The 26804-nt window shown below is 39.3% G+C and overlaps 1 protein-coding gene and 1 pseudogene across 1 annotated transcript; one reads left to right on the forward strand and one right to left on the reverse strand.

The window, feature by feature from the left end:
• Positions 1-7883: 7883 nt before the first annotated feature.
• On the reverse strand, positions 7884-16092 carry TFPI2 (tissue factor pathway inhibitor 2). The gene is made up of 5 exons (XM_039353045.1): positions 15931-16092; positions 14858-15037; positions 13450-13629; positions 10790-10963; positions 7884-9308 (listed from the first exon to the last, which is right to left on the reverse strand). Exons 1-5 carry the CDS (start codon positions 16010-16012, stop codon positions 9286-9288), a joined length of 639 nt encoding a protein of 212 aa, XP_039208979.1. The 5' UTR covers positions 16013-16092; the 3' UTR covers positions 7884-9285.
• Positions 16093-17693: 1601 nt separating this feature from the next.
• On the forward strand, positions 17694-20476 carry LOC120312376 (annotated as a pseudogene).
• Positions 20477-26804: the final 6328 nt, after the last annotated feature.

Here is a 26804-nt window from a genome sequence, read left to right on the forward strand (position 1 = left end):
GCAGTGGCTGCCTACATAGGGGAGATAAAACCCTGAAAAATATAATTAAGTAATTGGACTTACATGTTTCTCAGAGCTGGTGACCCAAAAAGTTCCTACTTTCACGGGAACTGGCTATCTTAAGTATTTGAAAAAGAAAAAAATGAAAAGAACCTAAACTGGATAAAAGTCTAGCTTTTCTGAAAAGGATTTCAAATGCCATCGGGGACATTTTGTGGTGAAGCCTGGTATAGCAACTGAATATCCCTGGTAAAGAGACCTGTTTACAACCTACATCTGTCCTTGGTATTATCTAAAGATAAAAAGCTGCAGCTGGGAGCTGAAACTGGCTTTTAAGAACTGTGTAGGTGAACATTCACTGACTTTTGTTTAAAAAATTAGCCTCCACTAAAGGATTATCTATAACTACTTCAGAAATGGAGGGGGACAAGCAACAAACTTTGCTTGATTATAAACTTATACTTAAAAAAATACTTGAAGCTACCGAGATAATTAAATCTAGACTGAAAGATTAAGGTGCCAGCTTGAACCTACAAACTGAAACCCAGATTCCAACTAAAGAACTTACAACCCAGAAAACAACAGAAGTAGGAGAAATCAATACCAAAACAGAGGACTCTAAGGAACAACAACAATATATTGAAAACTTTGACAACCAAATCCTGATTGCAACCAAAGAACTTACAACTCAAAAAGTAACAGAAGTGGAACAAAGTAATATCAAAACAGAGAATACTAAAGATCAACAAGGACAGTACATTGAAAATCTAGATAACCAATCAATAACTATAAAATTGGACATGACCTTTTATCTAAACCAGAAGAAACCCGAGGAAGAAGAAGACCAGACCAAATTGAAGATAAAGATACTAGAACAAACACCAAGATTTGAATTACCAGGGCAACAACTTAATGATTATAAATGGACAAGGTTTTTTTTGAAAAATTGATGACTAGACAGTCTCCTTTAATTCGGGTAACATGTGCCAGAATGAAAGGAGACCTACTTGATAACTTAAAGACATTGCTATGGAAACCTGGTTGGCAGAAAAAGAAAGCTAGAATTAGGTTTAAAAAATGGGGCCTTCTGACTTACTAAGAGAGATCCTAATATCTCAACTAATGGACTAAAGGGAGACCTGGAGATGAAGGGAAATATGACTATTAGATTCAAATGTTTTTGGAAAATGATATCATAATAATAATAATAATAATATCATCATCATCAATTGGCCTAATAATTAGGGTTTAGATTTATAAGGGAAATGGAAATTAAATATTAGGAATCAGCCTTGAACTATCCCTTAGCCCAGAAAATATAGATGATGGATTTGAGACAATAAAGATTACTCTATTAGTAAGCTGTGATGTATTAGGATGAGAATTAAAAAATGTTTATGAAATAAAGTAAGAATATATCTAAATAAGTAATATGTATATTTTAGATATTATAACTTTTGTGTAGTGAAATAAACAAAATTTGGGTTACCAGAAATTTGAATATTATGGATGTTAAAGGTTAAAATTGGAATATTGTAATTAGAAATTAAGAATTAGGTAAAATTTTAAAAACAGGATATAGATGTGTATAAATAAAAAATAGATTGACAAATGTTTTAATTGAGCTTGCTATGTTTAGAAACTTACTAGTTTAACTATGTTATATCAAATGTTAATGGGAAATAGAGAAGGAATTTTTGACAATGTAACCTGAGACATGTACTAAAAATGCTGTTACTGAACTATTAATTACCTGGTCACCATGTTGCTTTATAAATATGTGGATGTTAAATTGGAAAACTAATAAAATTTGTTATATAAAAAAAGATGACATCTTTTATAGTTCCCTTTCAGGAGGATGCCATAGATGGCTAACATGAATAGTCAATGATAGTCCAGGGATTCCATGGATTAATAGAATTTTTGAATCTACTTCCAGTTCTTTGTCCAGTCAAGGAAGACCACATCCCTAACAGATAACCATTCAGTCGTTCTTTCAATGTAACTACTCTTAGTCATTCTGTTCCGTTGTTGAACAAATCTTATCCTTAAATTTGATTCCTTGTAATTAAGTTCACTGTTTATTATCCTGTATTCTGGAATGACAGCAAACGTCTATCCTGCTTTTTACATGATAACCTTTCAGATACTTGAAGAAAGCTATGACTTCACAATCTTATCTTTTTCAAGCTAAAATTACACTATTTATGTTATCCTAGGTATTGATTTCTGGTCTACTTCCCAGCCTTTATGCTAAGTGAGAAGCTCCAAAACATTGCAAACTCCCCCCCCCCCCTCAAATAGATTTTTTAGTCAAATCATTGTTCCCTATTTTCATTCAGGTAGAGAATTGTGCTAGAAGAGTAACATGAAAGCAACTTTACTATACTATTAAGAAACCCGGGAGACAGATGAGGGAGATAGTCTTATTCAACTTATGGGCATAATTTATGCCCCATAATTAATACATGATTTTAGATATTATAAAAATAACAGTGTTTCAGATTGTCAGTAATTCTTACTAGCCTCTTTTATCGACCATCTGAAAACCTGGGTTAGAGCTCTGATTTGGATCTCCAGCCTGAAATTTATTTCTAGCTAGCTGTCTGTAGGGTTGTTAATGTAAGGCTTTCAGCTCCATTTTGCTCAAGTGCATTACTGCAGATTATATGTTACTATAAAAGGCAATATGCATTTTTCTTCAGAGACCACAGTGAGTTTTTATGACTATTATAAAGAACAAGCAAAAAGAAATGTTATTAGTAAGCTGAGCTGGTTCCAATGTATATTGGAAAGGGATTAATTAGAGAATATTATATTCAACTCGGAAGTTTTTTAAAATTACTGTAAATTCTCAAGAACATATGCCAGGTAAAATTAATTCCTGTTGATACTCTCTTTTAATGAGGCATGGCTTTGGTTTTGTATAATTATTAAATAACAAACAATAGTTATAATGTTTAAGTGTGTTGTAATTTAGAAAAAATAAGATACAAAAATCATTCAGTAATTGTCTGAAGCTTTAATTCATTCTCAATGTGCATAATGTGGCAGTGACTATAATAGGATTAGGATTTATTGATTTGCCTTGAATACACAATGACCACTATTTTAGTTTCCTAAATGTTTGACAAAAATAAATTATCCATTAACCTACTGCTGTTTATTATTAAATCTTTGGGAGGGTCATTAGTATGCATTCATACTAAATAATAGGTAATTATTTGTGTATTTTGCTACTATTCAAATAAAGTCCTGTGCTTGTGTCCGTTTATTTATTTAGACAATTTATATAACCAACCATCTTACCAAAGAGACTCTAGGTGGCATACAGAGAAATAAAACCCTCAAAACAATTACACAATTTATAAAAATAGATGTATAGAAAAAGAGTAATATACCATATTCCCAGGGTCAAAAGTTATTCCACTTTGAGCCATAACAGTAATTAAATCAATTAACTAAGGGGGCCCACTTAACTTCCCAGCCTAATGCTTGTAGAAACAAAAGTCTAACAGGGCTGGCCCCATGAGTATCTCAAGGGAGATGCTATTCCACAGGTAGGTGCAGTAATAGAGCAAACATAACCCACAGGAAGACACTGCATAATAGACAGAATGTGAAGCATGCGAATTCTGCTGGTTTTGGTGAGGGAGTAGAAAGCAATAGAGACCATGATCCTGCAAATAACCTGCCCCTGTGCTTCATAACTGGCACCTTGAATTACATCTGGAAACCCAACAGGAGCCAGGGCAGCTCATGCAGCTAGAAAACCCAAAACAATTTACCTTGCTGCATTTAAAATCAGATTCTCAATATTCTTCAAGGACAGCCACATATGGAGCCCATTATAATAATCCAACTAGGAAATTATTAAGGCATGAGTTTTCTGGAATAGAGCCTGATCCAGAAACAGGCATTACTGGAGCACTAGATGAAATTGTGCAAATTTCCCAACCACAGCTGCCACCTGTTTTTCAATCAAAAGTCACAACTCCAGGAGGTCCCCAAACTGTACATCAACTCTGAGACAATGCCACTATATTCAGTAATAAAGATGGAGTTGAAGTCTGTTCTTTCTCATTGTGGTCTCTGCAACTTCCAACACTGGTAAAAATCCTTGAAGGCATCAGACATCTCCATGGAATCCTATAGCTGAAGTCCAACTTTGAGCAACTTTACTCAATATATGTCTATAATAATCCTTCTCAGTAGACCTGAAACATTTCTCCTGGGCTCCCCTTACCCTTAAAAAAAGCTACTGATTCACTCTCTGCAATTGGGGCAGAAAAATAACTGTGCCATGCTTCCCTTATCACTACACGATAATGGTTAGGGAAGGCCAATCTGATTAACTTTTGTGTTTCTCCAGCAATGTTCTGATGTAGGGGTCCCAAACCCATAGACTGGTACCGGGCCATGGCATGCCAGCAACTGGTCCACACAAACAAGCAAAGCCCCATCCACGGGAGGCAGGCAGCACACAAAACCATGCACCCTCCATCTGCAGAAAAACCCTTCTCCACAGAACCTAGTCCCTTGTGCTATGCTATCTCCTAGAGTTCCTCTAAAATCTGGAAAATCACCATACATGGACAGCCCACATAGGCCATTGTGGCCACAGACCATTGTTATCTTTTTATACCTAGTGGCACATAATATAATCAAACTATATAGCAGAACTGATCCAAGGAACTTACAATAAGTGATAGGACATTTCTTTCAGTTCTCCACTAAATATTTCTCTTTCATCGGACCAAATAACTCTACATATGTATTTGTTCTTTTTAATTAATATGAAAAGTGCATCATGTAATTAGGAATTTTGTGGGAATTACTTACTGATTCGTATGTATAATATTCAAAGATGGATGAAAAATATACATAGATTGCAGAAACAATAAATTAAGGAGACAAGGTGCAACAGAACAAATATTCAACACTCTGATACTTAAAATTTAATAAATTAAATTTCAATTATTTCCAGTATGTTTTATTCATAGCATGGACATGCTATAAAATGTTACAAATTATGGTATGGATTGAATTATAACCCAGCAATAGGCAGAGATAATTAACAAATGAAATTCTAAAGAAAAAAAATAATAAAGGGCAAGAAGAGATAACCATTCCATTATAAAATTACCAAAGTCTTATTGAATACAGTTAAATTAATAAATGTATGCTAAATGTCTTATGTAAGATTAAGCGACAATGTCTTTTGGGGAGCAGGAATAGCTATTTTTAGGTATTTCTGATGATTCCATGTTTTAAGCAATTGTTTTATGTTTAGAAATCAATATTATAAGGATTATCATATTTTGGGACCAATACACATATTGGGAATTTTTAATGCATGCTATGGGGACTTCATAAAATGGCTGCCGTGATGGCGGCCAAGTGAACACATGTGCATATTCAAAGAGAGAGTAATATAGGCAAAGTTATGGTGTGCCACTGTTCACATTGTTATTTTCTAAGAAAATGCTAGGATCAGAGGCAAGGTCAAACCAGAAGAAGGAGCAACTGGTTGACTGTGGCTAAGTCCAGACGCTAAGAATGAGAAGGACTGGTTAGGACATGGATGGGGAACCAAGAGCCCTGGGAAGTCCAAAAAGGAATTCCAGATAAATAGCCTATGCTGTATAACTATCCTCAGTGAAAGAGATATAAAAAACAAAAAAAGGTATATTTGAGGCTGGTTGCTTTAGAATAGCAGCTTCAGATTTTTTAATTAAAATACATTCAAAAAATAAACAAAATAAGGTAGAAGAGGGATTTTGTTGATACCAAGGAAATGTATTGGCAGGTTCACTTTAGCACTTTTGCTTTGTACTGGGATCTCTGACTACTGGAATGGTCTAACCGGCACTGTCATCATGATCCCATTTTAACTCTCAAAAATTAAAACACACTGCAAAATGCAGCAGCTGAATAATGAAAGCTTTTAAAGAAGTCTATCAGCTGCCTCAAAATAGTATATTTGTCATTTTCATGGTCAAAAATGAAGTTAACATAAAAAATATTTATTAGCATCATAACTAATTAATTTTCTGATTAATACCCAGCTTCACACTCCTTATAGCAATTGAGTCTGTCAACTTGGGATTTATCTTTTTAAAAATTTAATTAAAATTTTTAATTAAATTTATTCTCTATTTGCTTAGGAATGTCTAAAAGTTTAATCATATCCATTCTATTTACATTAATTTGTTACAAATTTGGGGAAAGCCACAAATAAATGAAAGCTAAGAATCTTTGATATCCATAAGAAGCTTTAAGCATTTTCCAAAGATTGATCAGATTCACATTTTTGCTTGTGATTAATTAAATAAAATACAGTGAATGGTTTCACACAACTTACTAAGTCAAAGTCAAACCTATCACCAAATGGCTTAGCTTGATGAATGAACTCTATTGCTATCTCTTCTCAGTTCTGTTGCTAGTCAGAGCAAGCAATGTTTTCTCTTCCAGTTCTAATCTGACACGAAACAGGGGTAGGGCTATCTATAATGGCTATACTGATAGTAACTATGACATTCTAGGCAGAATAGTTTCTTCTTACTCATGCCTATCTGAACTTAGGGAAGAACCAGAACTGTAACCCTAAAGGCCTTGTGGAATTCACCGGAAACTAAAAGTACACAAGGCAAATTAGAAATAGATATGGTTGGTTGTTGCTAGAGCAAAAAAAAAAAAAAAAAAGTGTTATTTTTATTTTTTTACTTTATAATCTTCCCTTTGTTCTCAGAGGCTCAAAACACAGATGCTTTATCTTTCTTCATTTTAACTTCATAATGAGCCTACATGTCAGCCACTCAAGGTAAGCCAGAAAAGAAGCACACACTATGAGTAACTATATTACTTTTATTATAAGTTGATATGAACAAGATCTTGTATTTGAAATAATTTCTCCCCTCCTTTACTTATACTTTCAGAGAACTAGGAAGAACTATTCCTTCTGGGATGCTTCCCACATCTCATTGGCTTCTGTGGATTGAAATATATTTTGCATGGTGGTTGTAGTCTATGGTTCTTCGCTGTGCTTTTTTTCTTAAAAAAAAAAAAGGTGCCAGAACTCACACACGTCATACAACCTGCGTTGCCTACCCTACAAGGTTCCATCCAAAAAAGGTGCCGGAACTCCGTTCTGGGTGTTCTATGAGAAAAAAAAGCCCTGTTTCTTCGTCCAGTGACCCAATTTACTTATTGGGACCTATGATTGGATGAGTTAAACTTGGGTCTCCCAGAGTTTTCCAACACCGGAATGATTATACCTCACTGGCTTTCTTAAAACACACTAAATGCTTCCCTCCTCAGCTTTAACCCCTCTCTTTTATCTTTACCTAGTTTAAATGCTATTTAATTTTAAAAAATGTTTTATATGTTCAATTTATGAGCCACTTTAGTTGCTTAGACTAGAGGTTGTACAACATAGTAAAAAATAAACAAATATAAAAATAATTAACAAGAAAAAATACTATTAATTACTGTTGTTGTAGAAGAAACCCCAAGAACGATTAGATTATCAAATTCAGGTATCAGCACAATCATAAATCATTCTGTTCTAGGACTTGCTAAATAATCCACTCTTTCCTAAATGACAACAGGGTTTAGGCCATGTGGGTTCGGAATCATTCTATCTGTAGGTCATAGTCGGCCACATAAAAAACTTGCCTGCAAGGTCCAACTAGGCACCATGATCTGAACAATGGGAATCTGGTTGCATACTACTCTACAAGATATGTTCTACCAATTCTACCAGTTCCAACCTTGAAGAAAGGACAGTCATTGCCACACTGTGGTGAGGTTGTTCTTTGAATTGGAGATGTATTGTTTTGCAGGGGTGGCAATTAATACAAAGAAACAAAACAGTGGAGCCATTTTTTTTTTACCATATACAATGAATTTATTCACAGCAGGTATTTATAACAACGGAATATACAACAGTCCCAAGAAAATTCCATACCTGTTTGCACTCTCATTCTGGTGACTCAGACGATACAGATAAACTCCCAAGTGGCCTAATGATTCCCAGAAAGCTAAATGATCAACCCTCAGAGTGCTAACAAACAGATGACTGCAAAGAATGTAAGTCCCTCCATTCCCTACCGTTCAGTCAGAACTGAAGAAGCTTCTTGGATGAGAAGCAAAACATTTTCAAAGAAAAAAACAAGAAAGTCCAGATACCTTCTGGAAAAGTAACTTTGGAACAACCATGATCTGGGAGATTAAGACTCTCCATAACAGAATATACAACATAGTACTGGTATTCACCCAGTGCCATTTTCCTCTTAGGTCTCCTTCCCAGAGACTAGCCCTTTCTAGCTCTCCTTCACCTTTCTTTCAGTCTTCTTCCCTCATTTCTGGATTTGGCAAAAGAAAGAGTAAGAGAAATGAATTAACTGGAATTTACTGTAGTGTGTTCAGTGTGGCTTGACTTTCTGCTGGAACTGCTCACCTGAACACCCATGCTTTTCTGTTGGGAGATGAACCAAGGCTTTGCCACCAACAGCTGAGGCCTTCCTTCCCATCTGAGCTCTTGGGGGAAGCTCTCATCCCTTTGGGCCTTCACTTCTTTTTTTCCAGAGAAGCCACCCATGGACTTTTCTTCTTCCTTTTTCGATTAGGAACCAACAACTGCTCTGCACACTACATCTCTTTACAATCTTTCACTTCAGCCACTCCGTTCACTCCATGAACAGACTTCCCCCCTTTCTTTCTCCCCTTTTCCTTCTCTCCAGTATTTATGTTTGACTGCTAGCATGTTGCCAAACATCTGAGGTGATGGATGTCATTCCAGGCCTCTAGTGCCCAACACCTTTATATCAGACTGGACAAGTTGGACCACTGTCTTGACATCTTGACATCTCACCACACCAGACCTGATCAGCGGTTAGGTCAGCTCCTCAGGCCTCATGATAGCACAGCTGCCTTCAAGACTGAGAAATGAGATGTGTTTTCCCCCCAGTTTTACTCACTCCATCAGAACAGCAATTATTTGAGGCTATTAGAGCCCAGATATTTAGTCAACAACAACTGAGGAAGGATTACAAAAAAGGGAAGAAGAGGCTATAATTATATACTGTGCCTTCAGAGGTATTATAATGAATTACACAATAGTAATTTCCTATATTTGAGAAATGATCATAATATTTTCTGTAGATAATAAGGTAATAAATTATAGCTTCCAGTAAATTCAAATAGTCCAAATTTTCAGATTTAGGAAACTGTGCAGCATTCATTTTTCTGGAGAGATTTTTGTATTCATCCATTTCTTTGGTCTCACAAAATTTGCTTCCTTGTTCCTATTAAGAATAAAATACAGACTAAGTCATTTTCAGAGATAATTTGATAATAATTTAGATAATACAGTATATTAATTTAGATAATAAAATGTTGGGCACAACTTTTCTGCGGATCATAATCAATTTGGGATGACTTACCAATCTGGGGGATGTTACCAGTATAAAAGAAAGATCACTATTAAAACTTACTCCTATTCTGCCTGGCAAGCCAAGAGCTGGCTTAGACAAGCAAAATCCAGAACAAACAAGGATCATAGGATTCCCAGTTTGCACACTCGCCATTCACTACAAGCATCAGTGTTTAAAAGCATTTAGATCACATCTTTCTTCCTCCTCAAAATTATTTCAACTCTTATACCATCAAAATAATCTTGTAATATTAGTGAAGTTTAGTAGAAATTCTATTTTGACATCCTCCCATTTAAGCTACCCTATTAGTTTCTTGGTAGTCCTTTATAACATCACAGATATTTCAACTGCCCTATAATTCTTTACACTTTACTCCTGGCTGGCTGTGCTTTCCTTTAATACCCCTCAATTTTCTTAACAGTCCCAACATTCTATATGGGGAGAAGTAAGATACTAGTGAATCAGATTCATCTTGCCTGCCTGTAGGCAAGGCATATTCATTACTTGTGTTATAATTGAATCATTTCCAGTGTAGGAATAATAGAATAATAAATGGCTATGTGTGATTTAAGATACCAAGAATTATCCAGGTTTACTAATAGGGAGCAAAATCATGAATATTCACAGAAAAGCTAACAGTTCTGCTTTCTAACACTCCCCTGTGAGGGTCATACAGCATGGACTTTATAATACTGGATATTATTATTATTATTATTATTATTATTATTATTATTATTATTATTATTATTATTATTACTGTAGTATTGTTGCACTGGGTAGCTAACATGCACTGGGTTTTCTTGTATTTTAAATTTGCTTTTCCAAATGTACTGCTAATAATTTGCCATAAGCCTTAACTTTCAAGAAAAGCCTCACTTTTAGAAACCAGATATGGCAGAAAAGCATTTAATAGCTTGCAGATAAAAGTTTTGTTTGCAGCTGTTCTTATGCCTCCATGTATAAAACAAATATTTCAGGCCTAGGATTGGAAAGCGCTGACATTTTTCTCTTACAAATATTTCTTTTACTTTTATTCCGAATACAATGTTTTTTTTCTACAATTATGCTCACATATTATTGGGTGGTTTAATTCCTATGATATAAATAGACAGATTATTATTTCTAAATCAATCAACTCTTACTCTGAAGTTCTCTGTTGTGCTAATTATAAAAATGAATATAGGCTATTTTTTTCCAGATTTGTCGCCCCCTACCCCCATCATTGGGAAATTCCACTTTATTAAAATATTGTGATAAGTTGTTTTTAAATGATCTTCCAATTTGGTTGCTGCCCAGGGCCAGATTTGGCCATCACCTGGCCCTCCCCGCAAAGCAAAAGGAAAGGAGCCTACTTCTCCTGCAGATCTTGAGACAGGATCTTTCTGTGGTAAAGTTGTTGTTGTTCCCACCACAGCCAGTGTAGGTGAACCTCTCACATGTTTTTGTCCTAGTATTGTAATAAAAACGAGCTACTGAAGCTGAACATGATCCTTCTTCTTTTGGACTGTAACAAAATGAAGGAGCAGCTTTAAAAGAAAAAAGAAAAAAAATCATTAGTCTATGACATGCTTTAGACAGAGCAGAATACCAGATTACAGCAACAAAACCCATTTGGGAAATGGGCTTTTTAAAAATAATAGCAGTCTATTTTTTAATTAACTAATCATAAACATCAATGGGATAAATTTGTCTAAATCTGCAGTTGAAGTCTGGCATCCTGGGCCATTTTTGTATTCAGATGTGACACTCCTGCTACAGAAAGAGAGGAATTTCAGTTGGAACTTTGCAACTGCTAAAAGGTAGGTACATGATGTAAAGCAAAATAGGCAGTTCCAGTCATCCTCCCTTATTATGTCATTCAAGAAACTCCACATATATACATCTTCCTGAACCTGAGCAGGTTGGACTAGAACAATGGTGGCGAACCTTTTAGAGACCGAGTGCCCAAACTGCAACCCAAAACCCACTTATGCATCATCGAGTGCTGAGTGGATTGGGTAGGCATGGCCCATTGGGTGGGCGTGGCCCATTGGGTGGGCATGGCTGCGGTGGTAACGGCAGACTGGGTGGAACTAAAAAGTTCAATCAATCAATTCCAACTTTGCAAGATCTTTTTTTCCCCGCAAGAAGTTGAAATTGATTGATTGATTCTTTTTTTTTTTTGCACACGGTGGTGGAGGCCTAAAGCGAAAAGGTTTTATAAAACCCAGCTGAAGGCCTAGGACTGGGGTGACGGCGTGCGTGCCCACAGAGAGGGCTCTGAGTGCCGCCTCTGGCACCCGTGCCATAGGTTCGCCATCACTGGACCAGAAGATCTCCAAGGTTCCTTCCAACTTTGTTGTTCTGTTCTGTTCTGTTCTGTCCTATGCTACGCTATTCTATGCTATTCTATACATTTTACTCTATTCTACTCTATTCTGTTCTGTTCTATTCTTTCACCTTCATTCTGAAAAAAAAAAAAAGAAGCTAGTTAGGAAACTTTTTCCAACAACAGAATTCCATGATCTTTCTTGGAAGGAAGAAATAGCTGAAATTCCTATTCTTTCCAGATGGTTTATATGGAAAGACATTTCAAATTATCTCCAAATAATAAAAAGTAAATTTAATATAGTTCATTTGCTGGAAATATTTGAAAATGTGAGGGAGAAACATACTTCTAGTGGTAAAAATTTAGCTGTGCAAGCATTCCAAAGAGATGATTTATAAAGTACATTAGTGGAACTAAAACATGCCTCACGGAATTGTTAAAGAAGTCATCATCTTTGCTAGATATTTTAAAACTTGTATTTATTTGGATGCACATGTACACAAATACACTTCTTTTGGTACTGCTAGGAAACCAAACTGAATACAAGTCTGAATATCTATGCACACACTCATAAAGGTAATTCAAATTCATACTCAGAAACTTTTGAAGCAGCCATTAGCCCTACAAAGAATATGGCTGCTTAAAGAATAACAGAGTTGAAAGGGACCTTGGAAGTCTTCTAGCCAGAAGCAGAAGATCCTTGAGATAAATGGTTGTCCAATTTCTTCTTAAAACCTCCCATTTTGGAACACCCTCAACTTCTGGAGGCAAGTCATTCCAGTGATTAATTGTTCCTTAATATTCTGAAAACATGCTTTTTTTGCCTTCATACATTTATGAAACACTTTTTGCCTATTCTTTCCTTAACTTTTGTGAAAAACAGTAAGTTTATCTTATAAACCAGTATTTCAGACATAACTTTTTTTAAAAAAACTATTACATCTGGATTTGAGGGAACAGCTAAAATGATAGGCTAAATTGACCTCTCAGAACCTAAGTTTCCAGTTCATTTAGTACTTATAATATGTGTCAAAACCAACTCAGGATAAGACTAGAAGCAGGTAGAAATTGATTAAATTCTTAGAGATAGAAATCATCAAAAGCCTTTAACTTCAAGAAAATAGATTATTGCTTCAAAATTTCTGGAGGCAAAAATAAAGCACAATGTTTTCAAAAACCAATGGATGAATGGGACAGACTTGTTTACAAGTCTTGATAATAGGTGACTTTGACAGCAATAGCTGATATATAGCGGAAGCAGGGATGGAAACATTCCTTCCCTCTTAATGAAAGCCATTTCTATTAGTGGATAACTAATGTTTCAGATCTTCCCCATCCAAACTTTGTAAGTGTTGGGTTAAAACATAATTAAGGCATCTCTAACTCTAGTTGAAGAAGAAATAATTTTGCTTATCTCATTCTCAAAAGATACAAAACAGGATTTATTTGAGGTAAGAAGAAAGGGCTAAATTTAGAAAAAAGGCTTTTAGAGATACATTACATTATCATTCAAAATGTTAACAGAGATGAAGGAAACAATATACCTTTATTATCTTATTTACTATAGAAACCTTTAGAATGGTCAGAGCAAGCCAGTTCTGGTGTGACCACACACAAAGGTAAAGTTAGGGGAAGAAATTCAGCTTTCTGGCTCTCCTTACACTTCCTAGAGTGTTGTCTGCTTAGTAATAAAATGTTAATTACTTCTTCTTGGCAAACAGAAGTCCATGCAGGTGTCTGGGCTGTCAAATCTGTTTTCGTTTCCAAAACAACCTCCATAATAAAACTTTTCACATTTCATTGTTCTGAGGTTGAAGAAATATCTTGCAATGTAACCTCGGCATATTCCTGGGTCAGCTTCGAGCCTGCATATTTTTGGCACTTCTAAAATAAAAACAAACCCAAGGCAGACTTTGAACATTAAACCATTGTTGTGAGCTTTCATATCCGTTATAGAACTTACAGTAACTAGTAATCTAGGAATGTGTGCAATTAGTCACTAGTCAACTTGTCACTTCCTCAATCCTTCCTTCCTATCAATTGGAACAATTTCAGCATTTTTGTTTTAGAAATAAAATAACATGCTGGATGTCCATGTTCATCCCCAACAGATAGTTGTCCAGATCTCCACTGAAGAACAATCCACTCAGTTTTCTAAATAACTGACTTGATTACTGAACACTCTATCAGTAAGTTGCTCCTAACTGTATCATTTAATTCTGACCTGCTCAGTTGGCATTGGGGAGGTTTATATCTTTTCTCAGGTGCCAATCTCAGATACTTAAGAAATATGCTCACATCTCCATTTTACTCCTCTTCTCTAAGCTATACATGTTTCTTCAGTCTTTCTTCAAAAGGTCTGTGATTCATACCATTGACCATCATTGTTTTCTCTTCTCACAGTTTACACTAGAACAGAAGCACACATGGCAGTGATGGTACAAGAGGAAGGTAAACAATATCTTCAGCTTTGGGGCAAGTTTATTCCAGTGCATAATATGCATGCTTATTAAGGCTGAATGAAAAGGTTGGGCCCTGCCATCGAACATAAATCCAGAATAGATATATATTTCTTTTTTCTTATTGGCTGACTCAGGAGCCTTTGATTCTGTTGGACTCATCTGTTGGACTCATCAACCATAGACAATAGATACTGCAGTCTATGAAAACTGAAGGGAAGTAGGGAAAACTGGATCAATGCATATGGCAGACTAGCCTAGATCATATAATTAATAGAGATTTTAGGAAATCATACAATGGCTTGAATAATAAATTATATAGCAAAAGAGAAACTAAACAACTCAATAAGTTTGAATAAAGTATTCAATATATATACTGAATATCTTAAGTATCTTAAGATGTGCATGTAAGCTTTACAAAACACATTTAACTGTTAATTACTAACCATGTCTTCCTCAAGGAAATCTGCTGCATTTCAAAGTAACTTAATTCTAGGATTATGCATATAAGGTTTCAGACTTGGACTTATTTTTTATTAATCAAATTAATAAATTAATTACAAAAGTAAGCAAAATAAACTTGTCAATAATAGTAATTTATCTAATTAAATCCACACTTGCTTTGCAAACTGAAATTTTTAACAATAACATACTTTTGATTCGCTTGCATGTTTCTGAACACTCTGTAAAATCTAAGAAATTGTTGTCATTCCCTTCGCAGCCCCCATATGTAAACTGCTGGCAGGTTTGCGAATATCTATTGTAGTGCCACCTGTAATGTATGGCCCGACAAGGTCCTTTAAGTGGCGGCTGCAAACAGATACTTGTAGTCCCTGCCAGAAAGAGAGAGAAATAAATGAGACACGCAACTGTGGTACAAATCTTAAGTATAGGGAAAAAAACATTATTAGGAATTTTTTAAAAAGTGTTTTAAAATCCAGATGTTACAAACACTTCATTAGCAGCATAATAACTAGGTTTCAAATAATTTTTTTTTAAAAAAATCTCATTCTCAATCATAAAAAAAGAAGACATGTCATCTAGACTTTTCTATTCAGCCTTTGCACCTGATTTCAATCATTTCTGGAAGAAAATATGTCCTGTTCATTCATTCACCAAATATTTAATTTCAGTCTATTCATCTGAACATGGACCTTTAGTGAACTGAATCAGATGAATTATCATTCCTTCTCTGGGAATTTGATATTTTACTACTCTTTCTATATGTGATGCACCAGGATATACTAATCCTTATGTATATACATAGAGTCTTGCCACCAACAATCAAGAAATAATTAATTAATAGTTCAGAAGAACACCGATTCAATGAAGAGAGAACAAAATAGAGGAAAGACTGAGGAATAGCCTGGATAGTCTGACTATCTGAATGAAGTATCCTAAAACAGGAATACCATGATCCGACAGGTCCGCCCATTTTTAACCACCTTTAGCCTATTAGGGCCACGCCGGTTCCATCTTGAAGCCTAATTTTAGGGAAATTCATTGGAGCGGGGGTATTCGACCAGGGGAAACCTCAGTCCGCAACCAGCATCCCCACAAACTAAGAGCCACCGTGGACAGCCACTTGCAGCGGCTTGGCGAAGGGACACTTATCTAGCGATAAGCCAGTTCAGATTCCCGGGAAAGAGTGAAACCCAGCTTGAGCGCAGCGACCCCTTTTCCACCTCCTTTCAAGAGAGCGAAGGCGGCTCCCCGCACCGATTACCTGACAGGGGGGACTCCTGGGCACACGCCCTCTCTAGGAATAGCAGCAGCGAGCACACGAAGAAGTCGTAAAAGGTAGTCATGACTTGGAGCCGAAAGCAACCTGCGAGAGAGCCCCAAACAACACTGGTTCTCTTCAGAACTCTCGCGCGCCTTTTTATTGATTCCGAACCCTTTTTCTCCTCCGCCTCCTCCTGCTGGGCGACTTTCCAAGGCCGGATGATTCATGCTGTGATCTGAGAGCGAGGCAAATCTCTTTCGGGGTGGTGGTGGTGGAAACGGGAATGGAGAGGATAACCCGCCAGTAATCGCCTTCTTGACGTTCCCGAAGTAGTTCCCTTCCTCAGAGGAGTAATGTTTGGAAAGAGAAGTGTTATGTCCCGAGCCTTGCAAACGGCTCGGGCGTTTGCAGGCAGTCCCGGGCAGGTGCAAAGCTGCCCGGGACCAGACAGGCTGTCGCCAGCGCCGTGCGCATGCGCGGGTGCTGGCGCGGGAAAAGTAACCCATTTACCCGGGAGTTGCCTATATAAGAGGCTGTGAGGCGTTTGGGCTGAGCTGAAGCCATCTTCCTGTAAGCTGAACGCTGAATAAAAGAACCTGAGAACTCCAGCTGCTTCTCGTGTCTGTTTTCCCGCCAAGGACGCAACACTGGCGACGAAGGTGGGATGCCTTGCACTACCTGGAAAGGAAAAAGTGTAAGCTTACCCAAGGAGTCCTGAGCGGCGGAAGAGGAACGGTGTTGACTCAGCAGCTGCCCGCCAATCCAGTGCGCATTCGGGGGTAGGCTGGCTGATAGACCCGTCTCCTGAAGATCCGAAGATGGCGAAAATCGGAAGGCTTGCGGAATTCGACGTCTCACATCCAGAGCGGTGGGAGTCCTACGTATCCAGAATGGAGAACTACTTCAAGGCAAACCAAGTGAGGGAAGATAGCTTGAAGGCTGCCACCCTGCTTTGCGCTTGCGGCCAAGACGCCTTCGAAATCGCAGAAAACCTTGCAGCACCTGTTCCAGTAGAGTCTGTAAGCTACGCAGACCTGAAGAAGCTGCTGAAGGACCACTTCCACCCCAAGGTGTCCGTTATCTCATGGCGCCACACCTTCGAGCAGAGGGATCAACGGTCCGGGGAGTCAGCCAAGGAGTACATCGCCGCGTTACGGAAGGCCGCCAAGCCCTGCGAGTTCAAGGACCTCGAGGAACGACTGAGGGACCGATTCGTGTGCGGGTTGAGGCATCGAGAGCTACAACAGAGACTTTTCGCTAAGGAAGAATTATCCTTCCAAGACGCTTTAAGGGAAGCCACCGCGGAAGAAGCAGCAGGCGGCGCCGTCAAGAACATGCGGCCGATCAGAAGCAGTGCAGAGGGTGCGTCCGTGCACCAAGAAGACGTCCGACGAAACTCCGAGGAGGATCCGGACGAAGAAGTCGACCGTCTACACCCCGCGAAGGGAGAAAATCAGAAGGAAAGCTCTTCAGCTCCGCTCAAGTGCATCGGCTGTGGAGGTCGCCACAGGAGAACCGACTGCAAGTTCCGCTCCGCTACCTGCCGGGCATGCGGCAAACAAGGGCACATTGCAGCTGTGTGTCTGGGCCGACGAAAGGCACAACCTCAAGAAGAACGCCTGAAGGGTACCAGAGTCCCCAGCCAGAATAGGGTAGGTTTTTGCGCTTCGCGTAGAAACATTTGTAGGACAGGCACACACAAGCCCATGAAGAAAAAGCTGTCACTCAACGTGAAGCTACAAGGGGTTCCATTATCTATGGAACTAGACACAGGGTCTGCCCTTTCCATCATTTCATTGCATACATTTAGGAAGATTTGTTCCAGTAGTGGGACTAAGGCCAAGTTAAGGCCTTCTGATATTGTATTAACTGATTTTCAGAACTCAAGAGTGTGTGTTAAGGGGGAGGCCACCCTTAACGTGCAATACAAGAGTTTTGAAGGTCCACTAGACTTGTTAGTAGTAGGGGGTGAAAGAACGAGTCTCATAGGACTCGATTGGTTTGAGGCCCTGGGGATACACGTCACAGGACTCAACAGCTTACAAACACTCGACCTACAGGAAGTCTGCAAGGAATTTGCAGATGTTTTCAGCCCCCAGCTGGGCACATTCAAAGGACCACCTGTGTCCTTAAAGCTAGACCCCACTGTCACTCCCATTAGGATTAAAGCAAGAAGGGTCCCTTTTGCTTTAAAAAGTAAGATTGACACTGAATTAGACAAACTAATCCAACAAGGAATCCTAGAACCTGTTGATTCCAGCCCATGGGAGACCCCCATTGTCACGCCTCTAAAGGCAAATGGGGACATTCGCATTTGTGCTGATTACAAATGCACACTCAATAAGGCATTGCAGCAACATGCCTATCCTGTTCCTGTGGTCAGTCACATCCTGGCCTCTCTCAAGGGGGGGCGTGTTTTTGCAAAGCTTGACCTAGCTCAAGCATATCAACAGCTGCCTGTTGATAATGATGCTGCCATAGCTCAGACTATTGTGACCCACAGGGGAGCCTTTAAGGTAAAAAGGCTGCAGTTTGGAGTGAATGTCGCTCCTGGGATTTTCCAAAGCGTAATGGAAAACACACTACGAGGTATACCAGGGGTCTGCCCCTACTTTGACGATGTCTTGATTGCAGGAGACTCCACACACATTCTAGCTGAAAGGCTTAGGGCTGTCCTGTTAAGATTCAGGAAATCAGGCCTTAAGCTCAGAAAAGACAAATGCAAGATTGGGGTGCCTTCTACTGAATTTCTGGGATTCAAAATTGATGCTGCTGGGATTCATCCTGCTGAATCCAAACTAACTGCTATTTTAGAAGCACCCAGGCCAAAGTCTAAGGCCGAACTTCAGGCCTTCTTAGGCCTCCTGAATTTCTACAATTCTTTTCTTCCACATAAAGCTAGTGTAGCTGAGCCTCTTCACAGGCTACTAGACAAACAAGCTGTGTGGCTGTGGTCACAAGCACATGAGGCTTGCTTTAAAGAAGTCAAGGCCTTGCTCACTTCTAACAGTGTTCTTGCACATTTCAACGAGTCTCTCCCTGTGTGCATCGCTTGTGATGCATCCCCCTACGGGGTTGGAGCTGTCCTGAGTCACCTCAGGTCTGATGGAACTCAGGTTCCTATTGCATACTACTCCAGAACATTGTCTTCTGCCGAGCGCAACTACGCTCAGATAGACAGGGAGGCTCTGGCTGTTGTTGCTGGAATTAAAAAATTCCACGATTTTCTATATGGCAGGCATTTCACGGTCTTCACTGACCATAAGCCTCTGCTGGGACTGTTTACCACACGTAAGCAGACTCCCCACATCATTTCCCCTAGAATGCTTAGGTGGTCTATTTTTTGTCTGCATATGATTTTTCATTACTCCACAAGCCTGGGAAAGAAATGGGCCATGCTGATGGCCTCAGTAGGTTGCCTCTGCCAGTAGTAGAAGCTGACCCCGCGCCAGCTGTCAACATTCTATCAATCCAAGCCTTGCCCGAGCTTCCTCTTAGTGCCAGGGATGTTACCGCTGAAACAGGTACAGATCACACACTTTCACGTGTCCGCTCCTGGGTCCTGTCCGGGTGGCCTGAGCACTGCCCTAGTCCTGAGTTTCAGAGTTTCTGGTCCAAAAGGAACGAATTGTCCCTTTCTCAGGGTTGTTTGCTTTGGGGAAACAGAGTTGTCATTCCCACCTCAATGAGGACTAGGGTCTTAGAATCCCTCCACGAGGGTCATCCTGGCATTGTTCGTATGAAGGCTCTTGCACGCAGCCACTTGTGGTGGCCTGCTTTAGATAAAGATATTGAGGCTAAGGTACACGCATGCCACATGTGCCAACGATCTCGCCCAGAGATGCCCCAAGCTCCTGTGCATAAATGGGAGGAAACACAGTCCCCATGGTCTAGGGTGCACATTGACTACGCTGGGCCCTTTCAGGGCCAGTTCTTCTTGGTCCTTGTTGACAGCCATTCAAAATGGCTTGAGGTTGTGCCTGTCTCGTCCACCACCACTGCAAAGACTATTCAGGTACTGAGGGGGATTTTTGCTGCACACGGGCTGCCAGATGTCATTGTGTCTGACAACGGCCCTCAATTCACCTCCTCCGAATTCCAAGCTTTCTTACAGGCAAACCTGATTCGTCATGCCACATCTGCGCCTTTTCACCCATCCACCAACGGTATGGCTGAACGCATGGTGCGCATCGCAAAGGACGCCTTGAAGAGACTCACCTACGGGGACTGGCATCACAGGTTGGCTGACTTTCTCCTTTCTTATCGCACCACACCGTCCACTTCTACAGGGAGAAGTCCAGCTGAACTTCGTTGGGGGCGCCAACTTACTACGAGACTTGACCGGTTGCATCCGGACAGACTGCCTTCATCTACCTCACATCCTAGGGCACCTAGACAACTACTTGTGGGTGCCCCGGTTTGGGCTCGCAATTACGGGCCTGGTCATACATGGGTCCCCGCTTCTGTGTCCAGGATCACAGGTCCTCTCTCCTACGAGGTTGCCCTGGACAACGGTCGTGTCCTGCGTCGGCACATCGACCAACTCCGCTCTAGGCGGGACTTTTCTGCTGAAACTCCTGGGTCTTTTCCAGGGGGGGAGGGGGACCCTTTGGAGCAAAGGGAAGGGCAAGAGCTACTGCCCATCGCCACTGAGGGAGCCACAAACGGCTCGTCCCAAGATTCTGCAATTGCTCCGAAAAGGAAGTCTTGGAGCTTACCCACACAACAGGCACTCACGCCTACTCCAGCCAGGGAGTTACCCCGGGGGCATACTCACTTTCCACACACAGCACACAGCACTCCAGCAACGGAGGATACCCGGGGGCATCCCAACAAATCATTCCCCGCAAGAGAGCTGGCACACAATACCCAAGGTTGGCCTGACCTTACCCCAAATCCTACAGGGGGTCAAACATACACAGAGCTAGTCGAGGAACCAAGTCCCGACTACAACACCCCTAGCACAAATCAGGGGACACCTGAGTTTTGGGAGAGTACAGAAACCCACACGAGCCCAAACACAGAATGGGGTTCAGGGAATAGACAGCCTCCTGACAGGTCTTGGACTGACCTAGGGGGTTCTACAGAGACGCCCAGCAGTGGCTATCACTTCAAGGGGCCTGAGGGTCTACAGCTAGGTAGGACAACCAGGTCACAAAGCAACAGAAGCCCTGGCCTGACGAGCCCGGTGGGCAAGCAAGCAGGCCAGGCATCGGGGCACAGTCCTTGGAAGACACCAGGGCACAGTAGAGAGAACAGGCTCACGCCTCCCTCCAGTCAGGGGACTTATGCCAGTAACCCAGAGCTAAGAAGGTCACAGAGAGCAAAGAAATCTCCTAAGTACCTAGAAGATTACATAACATTGTTGGCAAGACAAAAGCCAGTAAACAGTGGGAACACTGGGGAGCAAATTGTCGTGTAAAATAAATGTTGTATGTTGATAGTAGTTTTAGCCCGGGGGAAAGGGGTGTTATGTCCCGAGCCTTGCAAACGGCTCGGGCGTTTGCAGGCAGTCCCGGGCAGGTGCAAAGCTGCCCGGGACCAGACAGGCTGTCGCCAGCGCCGTGCGCATGCGCGGGTGCTGGCGCGGGAAAAGTAACCCATTTACCCGGGAGTTGCCTATATAAGAGGCTGTGAGGCGTTTGGGCTGAGCTGAAGCCATCTTCCTGTAAGCTGAACGCTGAATAAAAGAACCTGAGAACTCCAGCTGCTTCTCGTGTCTGTTTTCCCGCCAAGGACGCAACAAGAAGGATGAGCCGGACTTAATTAGGAAGCCAGTGAAATGGAGAATGAGAAGCCCCACAAGAAGAGTTATGAATGAAATGAGTATAGCATAAAATCGGAATAGCGGAGAAAAATGGGGGAAGTAGTGGTAGATTGAAAGAATATCACTTGAGATTGGTCCAAGAAGTGACTTTACATATGGCTGAATATTTGTCCGCTTCATCATGACTTTACTAACCTATGCTCCTACTTCAACATAACACAACACCTGGGTCCAGAAGCTAAACAGCCTTGACTTGGAAGAGAATAATTGGTGAGGGTCCAATATTGGAGGCCAGACTGGGTAGTTGAAAAAAATATCTGTAAGAAGGCAATGATAAAACAATGCCATCCAGTTGCCAAGAAACAACATGAGCAATAATATGAAATCATCAGGCATCAGGTTCAGCTTAAAAGACACTGGATCTTTTTATAAAACACCCCCCCCCAATACCTTACCATGAAGCTAATGAAAAATTAAAATTGGGGTCGGTTGCTATGAAAGATGTTTTCCAACCTGATGTTTCAAACTTTTGGTCTGAATGCAGTGTCAGTAGTGTACTTTAGTCAGAATAAGCATAACCATGATGACTTTGGTTATGGAAATTATAGTTTAATATATTGGAAAACTCCAGTTCGCAGAAAGTTATGTTAAATCTTCTTTTACAGGCTAGTTCTAGAAATTTAGGAAGTGATCAACCATTGAGCTTCAGCCTTTGGAACAGAAATATCACTACATGCAGTCCTTGACTTACAACAGTTCATTTAGTGACCGTTCAAAGTTACAACATCACTGAAAAAGTGACTTATAACCATTTTTCACATTTACAACCATTGCAGCATTCCCATGATTGCATGATCAAAATTCAGACAGTTGCCAACTTACTCAACATTTATGATGGTTGCAGTGTCCCGGGGTCATGTGATCACCTTTTATGACCTTCTAACAAGCAAAGTCAATGGGGAACACAGATTCACTTAACAACCATATAACTAATTTAGCAACTGTAGTGATTCACTTAAAAACTGTGGCATGAAAGGTCATAAAATGGGGCAAAACTCATTTAACAAATGTCCCACTGAGCAGCATAAATTTTGGGTTCAATTGTCATAAGTCAAGGACTACCTGTACTTTCTTAAAATCTTGTTACACCTATATGTTTTTATTTGTATACTACCAGTAGTTAGGTATAATAATTCTTGGCACTAGATGAAATTGTTTTTGTCTACTGAGTGTAGTACCAAACTAAAGTCCTTAGATATCATAATAAATTTTGAACATACTGCAATATTCTGGGTTTTTTCCCTTCAGTTTTAACACTGCTGGAAAAAAAATCAGCCTAATTAAAAAGACCTTTGCCAACTTTAAACATGGCCACAAATGTGGCAAAAACCTGTGGTAATAAAGCAATTTAAAGACTGTGGGATCCTTGATGATCTCTCATTTAAAAACTTCTGGAACATTATTAGGATGGAAGCTTTATGGATCTTTGGATGGATCTCATTCCATAGGGCCTTTAAGAGACTTTTTCACTTGCATTTTCAGTGGCAAAGACATGCCCTAGCAACATATTTTTTCTGCTATGAAATTATCTCTAGCTTATCTCTAGCCCATTAATGAAAAAGTCTTGTCTTGTCTTTGGAAAAAATCTGTTGAAATAATATTTTCCTCTAGCTTGGACACTATTTACAGTACCCTCGAAGTGTATAAAATCTGTTAGGCTTTTCACCCTATTACCTCTCAAGGAGTTCAAGTGGTTTGCCAGTGTCTTCAGAAAGGTAGGAATGCATCTAAAGTGAGAGAAGCAAAATTCATGCTAGTTATTTGCCAATTCAGGATTAAGTGGATACAACTTCAACTCAGCAGAGAATCCTATAGAATTTCATCCAGAAACAATTCCATCGATTGTCTACCAGGATTTATACTGCACAAGATCCAGTATAATTTTGATAATTAGTACTTGGGGGATTATCTGCAAAGTATAGGATGTTGGCTAGATTGGCAACTTAAAAAGAATCTTCAAAGAAGGCATTGGTAAGATGCCAGTTTTATAACACTGCAAAAAAATATGCATGGATGTAGTTCTCAAAGAACATTTCTTTTTAATCCAGTCCCTCATGGAATTGATTAACCTTCAGTTAGAATGTAGTATGAATTATTCTGCACAGGATCTGGTTTTATAAGTTCCAGTGCTAAATAATTGTGTGTGTGTGTGTGTGTGTGTGTGTTAATTTCAAGTTAACTTTTTAAAAAACTTCTGGTGACTGCCTGAACAAGTCCACACAGCTTTTTTTTGGCAAGGTTGTCAGAATGGTTTACCATTGCTTGCTTCCTAGGAAGAAAGGAACTGGTCCAAGATCACTCAGCTAGTTTCATGCCTAAGGTTGGACTAGAACTCACAATCTCCTGATTTCTAGCCTGATGCCTGAACCATTACAAAAACTGGTGCTAAGTAATAGTAGTATCATTTTCTTAGTAGTTATGATGACAATGATGTGGTGGTGGTGGTGGTGATGTAGAGGCTACCCTACTCTAGTGGGGTGGCTTACATTAAAAGTAGAAAAGAAAAAATAAAAAAAATTAAAGTATCCATGTCCTGCATACCTAGAAATAAAAACAAACCACCACAGGCAGGGCTCCATAAGCATACTACCTGAAGCTTGGGAGACCAGCTGTTTTTTAAGACTTAACATCACAAGAATGGGATGTATATGCATCTCATTCATAAGGAGAATGCATATACAACAAAGAAGGCACATTTGGAAATCCTGACAGATGGTATTGTTTAATTAACAGGATTCAAAGTGCATTGACTATATTGTGCCAATCTTACTGAGTGGGAAGAAATCATGGGAACAAGTAGATCCTCAAATAACCTCACCCTATGCCATTAAGTTATTTCTGCTTTCATAATAAGCATTTCTGCTTGGAAGTTTTCCCAGCAAAAAACAAACCAAGACACCAAGAGGTTCTTTCTGTTTTCAATCTGAGATTAATTTCCTCCTCCACCAACAGTTTTTAATGTCATACAGTATCTTACTGTATGAATATGCTATAATCATATCATTGGCTAGCCTGTGGATGCTAGAGATAATCTGCACGACTAGTTTGCCCCACTGTATTGGCTACTTACCCTTTTTTGATGACAGGAATACATGGCATTATCCTCTTTGTCATCCAGCCTACCAGAAAATCAACTTACAATCACATTTTCCTGTTATGACAAAAATAGTGTTTTCTGAATTGTATTGGCTTACCCATCATTATCCAATGTGTACAGTATCTTCATTTAATTGCAGGCAAACACTTCTACTCCAGCTCGCTACTGTGCACTGTATAGGCATGACTCCTGTGCCCACAACAATCTTCCCCCCAAATAACCAAGGAATATTGAAAAGCTCTGCTTTAAAAAAATCCATTCTGAAGCCACAACTTTTTATTTTTCTTTAGCCAGGAGAATTTGACAAGAGTACTGCTACTTTCCTTTTTCAAGGGACAGCAAAACTAATAAAATTGATATTTTCTTTACTAGTTCAGGAGTAAAGAAACAGGGAACTTCATTAGTCAGGCCTTGTGATAAATTGTTAAGGGCAGGCTGCTGAAACACTGCCTTAACTTGGTGATTTTAGCACAATTATTCTCTCTCAGTACACAAGGTTGTTGTGGGGAAAATAGAAGGAATATGTGTTGAATATGTTCGCCGCTTTGAGCTATTTGAAAAAATAATAAAGGCTGGATATAAACAAACAGATAAACTCTAAGCATCTAATTAAAGGACCAATAAATACACATTAATACATTAATATTTTATTATATGTTTCATTTGATACTTTGTGCTGGTTTTCAAAGTGTCTGATTTATCTCATCAAAGTTACCGTTATAAGAACTCCACAGTCAACCATTATGAATAAGAAACCTATAGTCATATTGCAGCCTGCCTCTGTGGGGGTTGAATATAGCCCTTAAATCTTCCCTATCAGGCATGGAAACCCTCTAACAAGACACTTCTAGAAGCTTTTCTGGCTTTCCAGAGCATTATCTCCTTGCTTGGGAGAAGGTAGGAAAATAATTCCTATCTGTTTTCTCTTTGGCTGTATTTATATGATAGCACAGTTGACAACTAGTCTGCCTTTTTTACTTACATTGTGCTTCTATAACTCTAATCTATGCAGTTTGGTTATAATTCAGTGTGAAGGTGAAAATTAAATGGAATAGGTTGTTTCCTGTAAACAAAGTCATGGTGAGATTATCTTTTTTTATTTGGTAATGGCATTCTAGCTTTCATCTTAATGTGGGGAAGGATGAGCTGTAATTTCACAACTTTATGAAATCATACCCTCCAATGGTATTTATACAACACATCAAAATGTTGTTCAGTAGTCTATGTATAAGTGATGTGCAAACTTAATCCAACTTTGGGTTAATTCAGCAAATTATAGTTCATTTGCATGTTGTAAATTATAGGCAATATTGTCTGAATACCCCTGGAATATTAAAACAAATATTGGCCATAAGGAAAATGCTACACAGTCCAATGATTTTAGAATCATTGGAAACTGTCTTATTCCAAGTTATAGCTATTTTGCTATGGAGTTTTGCACTGACCAGAGTTTTTGTATTTTTTTTTTTTCATAATATGAGGTCCTGCGGTTATTCTGTGCAAGTTCCAGGGGTAGTTAAAATAAAGAGTGAGAATGGGGACACAAAACCTGCAAACAATTTATGCAAACAACAACAACAAAAATACAAATTTGGAATCACCATTTTGGGTATTGTAAATACAAAAAAAAAGGGCATCTTTATAATAAGTTGATTGAAGTGAAGCGTTGGAAACATGAACCTTCCCATATATGCCTCCTTGGAAGTAAGTCCAAAGGCATTCCATAGGGCACTCACTTAAATGAACTTCCATCTAAATGAGTAATATAGGACATGTGCCTAGAGGGACAAGCTTTTCTGTGTGCTTGCCTTTCCCTATTTTCCCATGTTAGTTTTCCAAACACCCCCATTGTTTAGGTCCTCCAGCTTGGCACAGGGAAACAACCAGATGTTTCCTTAGCAAACCTGTTTCCTGTGGAACTCTCACCATAGTTGGTATTTCCATTGTAAC

The sequence above is a fragment of the Crotalus tigris genome, unplaced genomic scaffold (assembly GCF_016545835.1).
Source record: "Crotalus tigris isolate CLP2741 ecotype Arizona unplaced genomic scaffold, ASM1654583v1 scf7180000018489.288463, whole genome shotgun sequence".
In the NCBI taxonomy this organism is placed as follows: domain Eukaryota; kingdom Metazoa; phylum Chordata; class Lepidosauria; order Squamata; family Viperidae; genus Crotalus; species Crotalus tigris.

Excerpts from the sequence above, each read along its gene's own strand:
- TFPI2 (XM_039353045.1), bottom strand. The coding sequence starts at position 16,012 with ATGACTACCTTTTACGACTTCTTCGTGTGCTCGCTGCTGCTATTCCTA. Across the intron at positions 15,038-15,930 it reads CCAGGAGTCCCCCCTGTCAG|GGACTACAAGTATCTGTTTG; the intron begins GTAATCGGTGCG and ends TCTTTCTGGCAG. Across the intron at positions 13,630-14,857 it reads AACATGCAAGCGAATCAAAA|AAGTGCCAAAAATATGCAGG; the intron begins GTATGTTATTGT and ends TTTTTATTTTAG.